Raw genomic sequence first — 2,871 nt, 5'->3', positions numbered from 1 at the left:
GTGAGACACACTCCACAACAGAATGGACTCTGTGAAATGATGAATAGGACTATTCTAGAAAGGGTAAGAAGTATCTTGTCTTGTTCCAAACTTCCGGTCAAGTTCTGGGCAGAAGCAGCCCATACTGCAGTCTACTTGATAAACAGAACACCCTCATCGGCTATAGGTTTTAGAGTCCCACTTGAAAGGTGGACTGGTCATCCTGTAAACCTTGAAAACCTTAGAATTTTTGGATGTCTAGCCTATGTCCATTCTAAGGATGAAAAGTTAAAACCTAGAGCCACTAAATGCATTTTCTTAGGATATCCAGATGAGGTTAAAGGCTACAAGTTCTGGAATTTAGAAACTAAGAAGTGTATTGTGAGTAGAGATGCCATATTCAGAGAAAATACCCTACCTGGCTTAGGAAACAAACCTGATGAATCTGAGAACTCTTATTCAGAAGCTAGACACTTAGAACTAGAAGTGACTGACTCCAGTTTTAGCCCGTTTGAATCAAGGTGGAGTTGAAGAATTAGACACTCATGAGGAAGAACCAATTGGTGATCATGAAGTAGGACAGAATACTCCAGGGGTAGATACTTCAAACTTGACTGATTATCAATTATCAAGAGATATAATTAGGAGAACAATCAAACCTCCAAGTATATTAGGATATGCAGATCTGGTGGCTTATGCTCTTCAGGTGGAGGAAGAGATGAATGATGAACCTAAGACATTCCAAGAAGCAGTTTCTGGATCTGAAAATTTGGAATGGAAGAAAGCCATTAAGGAAGAATTTGATTCTCTTATGAAGAATCATACATGGGTTTTAGTTGATAAACCAGAAGACTGTAGGGTGGTAAAATGTAAATGGATTTTCAAAAAGAAACTAGGTTTAAAAACTCAAGATGCAGCTAGGTACAAGGCTAGGTTAGTTGCAAAAGGGTTCACACAAGTAGAGGGGGTTGACTATAATGAAATTTTTTCCCCCGTAGTCAAGCATACATCCATTAGGGTCCTGATTTCTCTAGTAGTTCAATTCAATCTGGAATTAGAACAACTTGATGTGAAGACAACTTTCTTGCATGGGGATTTGGAAGAAAGTATTCTAATGGAGCAGCCTGAAGGTTACAACAGTGATACAGGTAAAGTTTGTCACTTAAAAAAATCTTTGTATGGTTTGAAACAGTCACCACGACAGTGGTATAAGAAATTTGATTCTTTTATGCTAGAAATAGGGTTTAATAGATGTAACTTTGACAGCTGTTTTTACTATAAAAGAATTTCAGAACTGACACACATTTTTTTACTATTGTATATGGATGATATGCTTGTGGCATGCCATGATAAATCTAAGCTGTGTCGACTGAAGAAGCTGTTGAACACCAAGTTTGAAATGAAAGAGCTGGGTCAAGCTCATAAAATTCTTGGTGTTTCTATTGTCAGAAACAGAGCTACTGAAAGTCTAAAGTTAGTCCAATAGGACTACACTGAGAAAATTCTGAAGAAATTCAACATGCTGGATGCTAAATCTGTCCAGACTCCTCTCGGTGCTCACCTGAAGCTTTCACACGAGCAGAGTCCACAAACTGAAACTGATAAGCTTGAAATGGCAGGGATACCTTATGCTAGTGCACTGGGAAGCCTAATGTACTTGATGGTTTGTTCAAGACCAGATTTAGGTTTTGCTGTAAGCTTGGTTAGCAGGTTCATGAGCAATCCAGGAAGGACTCACTGGATGGCTCTTAAATGGATTATGAGATACTTACAAGGAACCAAATCAGTTGGAATTGTTTTTAAGAAAAACCATAGTTGTGATGAGTATGTTGAGGGGTTAAATGATGCAGATTATGCAGGGGATTTAGACAAAAGAACGTCAACATCTGGGTTTGTTTTTACTTTGTAAGGAAACACTGTCAGTTGGAAATCAAAATTACAGCATATGGTAACCCTGTCCTCAACTGAATCAGAGTATGTTGCATTGACTGAGGCAGCAAAGGAGGCCACCTAGTTGAAAGGTCTGATCAGTGAGCTGGGGATTGAGCAACAGACAGTGAAGATTAACAGTGACAGTCAGAGTGCAATCCACCTTTGTAAAAACCAAGTTTACCATGAAAGAACCAAACACATTGATGTCCGTCTTCATTTCATTAGGGAAATGATTGAAAGAGGAGAAATTGAGATTGAGAAAATTGATGGATCTCATAATCCTGCCGACATGTTCACCAAATCTGTCCCATTTGAGAAGCACAGGCTCTATATGAGTCTGCTTCAAGTTCAAGAGTGAACTGGTAAAATTTCTAAGGCCACATGGTTGGGTGACAAAATCAAGAAGCCAAGGTGGAGAATTGTGGTGACGTGGCTCCTGATTTGCCACGGTGGAGTCAGCTTAAGTTTCTTTAGTCAAACTTCCTATGCAACGTCGTTTTTGGCCAACCTAATGACTTATCTAATTAGGTCTTCTCATTTTCACACAACCTCCTTTCCTCTCTCATTTCTGTTTGGCTCGACAGCCTGTTTGGTGCGACAGCTCCTCACCTTAAAGAAAGTTCTAGAATTGATCCAGCAAGCTTTCGGTTATGGAGAATCAAGGACAGATGGCTGATGATCCAGGAGTAAAGCATGCGTATTTAACACATGCTGGTCCAGAGAGAAAGGGCAGAGTTTGGGCTGAGAGATTTAGGGTTTTCTTGAATCGGTGTGTTCCTTCCTTGTTTGATGTTTTACCTTATGTTTTGATGAAAGCTTTATCACTGTACATTCTTGATTGATAATAAAATCCCTAGAGTGAGCCTTGGAGAGTAGATGTAGGCTGTAAATCCGAACCACTATAATCTTGCTGTGTCTTGTTCTCTACTTGTCTCTATTTTATATGTCATGAGTTTGATT

At 39.3% G+C, this 2,871-nt stretch overlaps 1 protein-coding gene across 1 annotated transcript; it reads left to right on the top strand.

The window, feature by feature from the left end:
- Positions 1-1,498: 1,498 nt before the first annotated feature.
- LOC116139731 (secreted RxLR effector protein 161-like) lies at positions 1,499-2,269 on the top strand. The gene is made up of 2 exons (XM_031425396.1): positions 1,499-1,869; positions 2,137-2,269. Exons 1-2 carry the CDS (start codon positions 1,499-1,501, stop codon positions 2,267-2,269), a joined length of 504 nt encoding a protein of 167 aa, XP_031281256.1.
- Positions 2,270-2,871: the final 602 nt, after the last annotated feature.

This window comes from Pistacia vera, unplaced genomic scaffold (genome assembly GCF_008641045.1).
Source record: "Pistacia vera cultivar Batoury unplaced genomic scaffold, PisVer_v2 Contig359, whole genome shotgun sequence".
Lineage (NCBI taxonomy): Eukaryota > Viridiplantae > Streptophyta > Magnoliopsida > Sapindales > Anacardiaceae > Pistacia > Pistacia vera.
The sequence above is the reverse complement of the archived record's forward strand: the minus strand, read 5'-3'. Positions and strand labels throughout refer to the sequence as shown.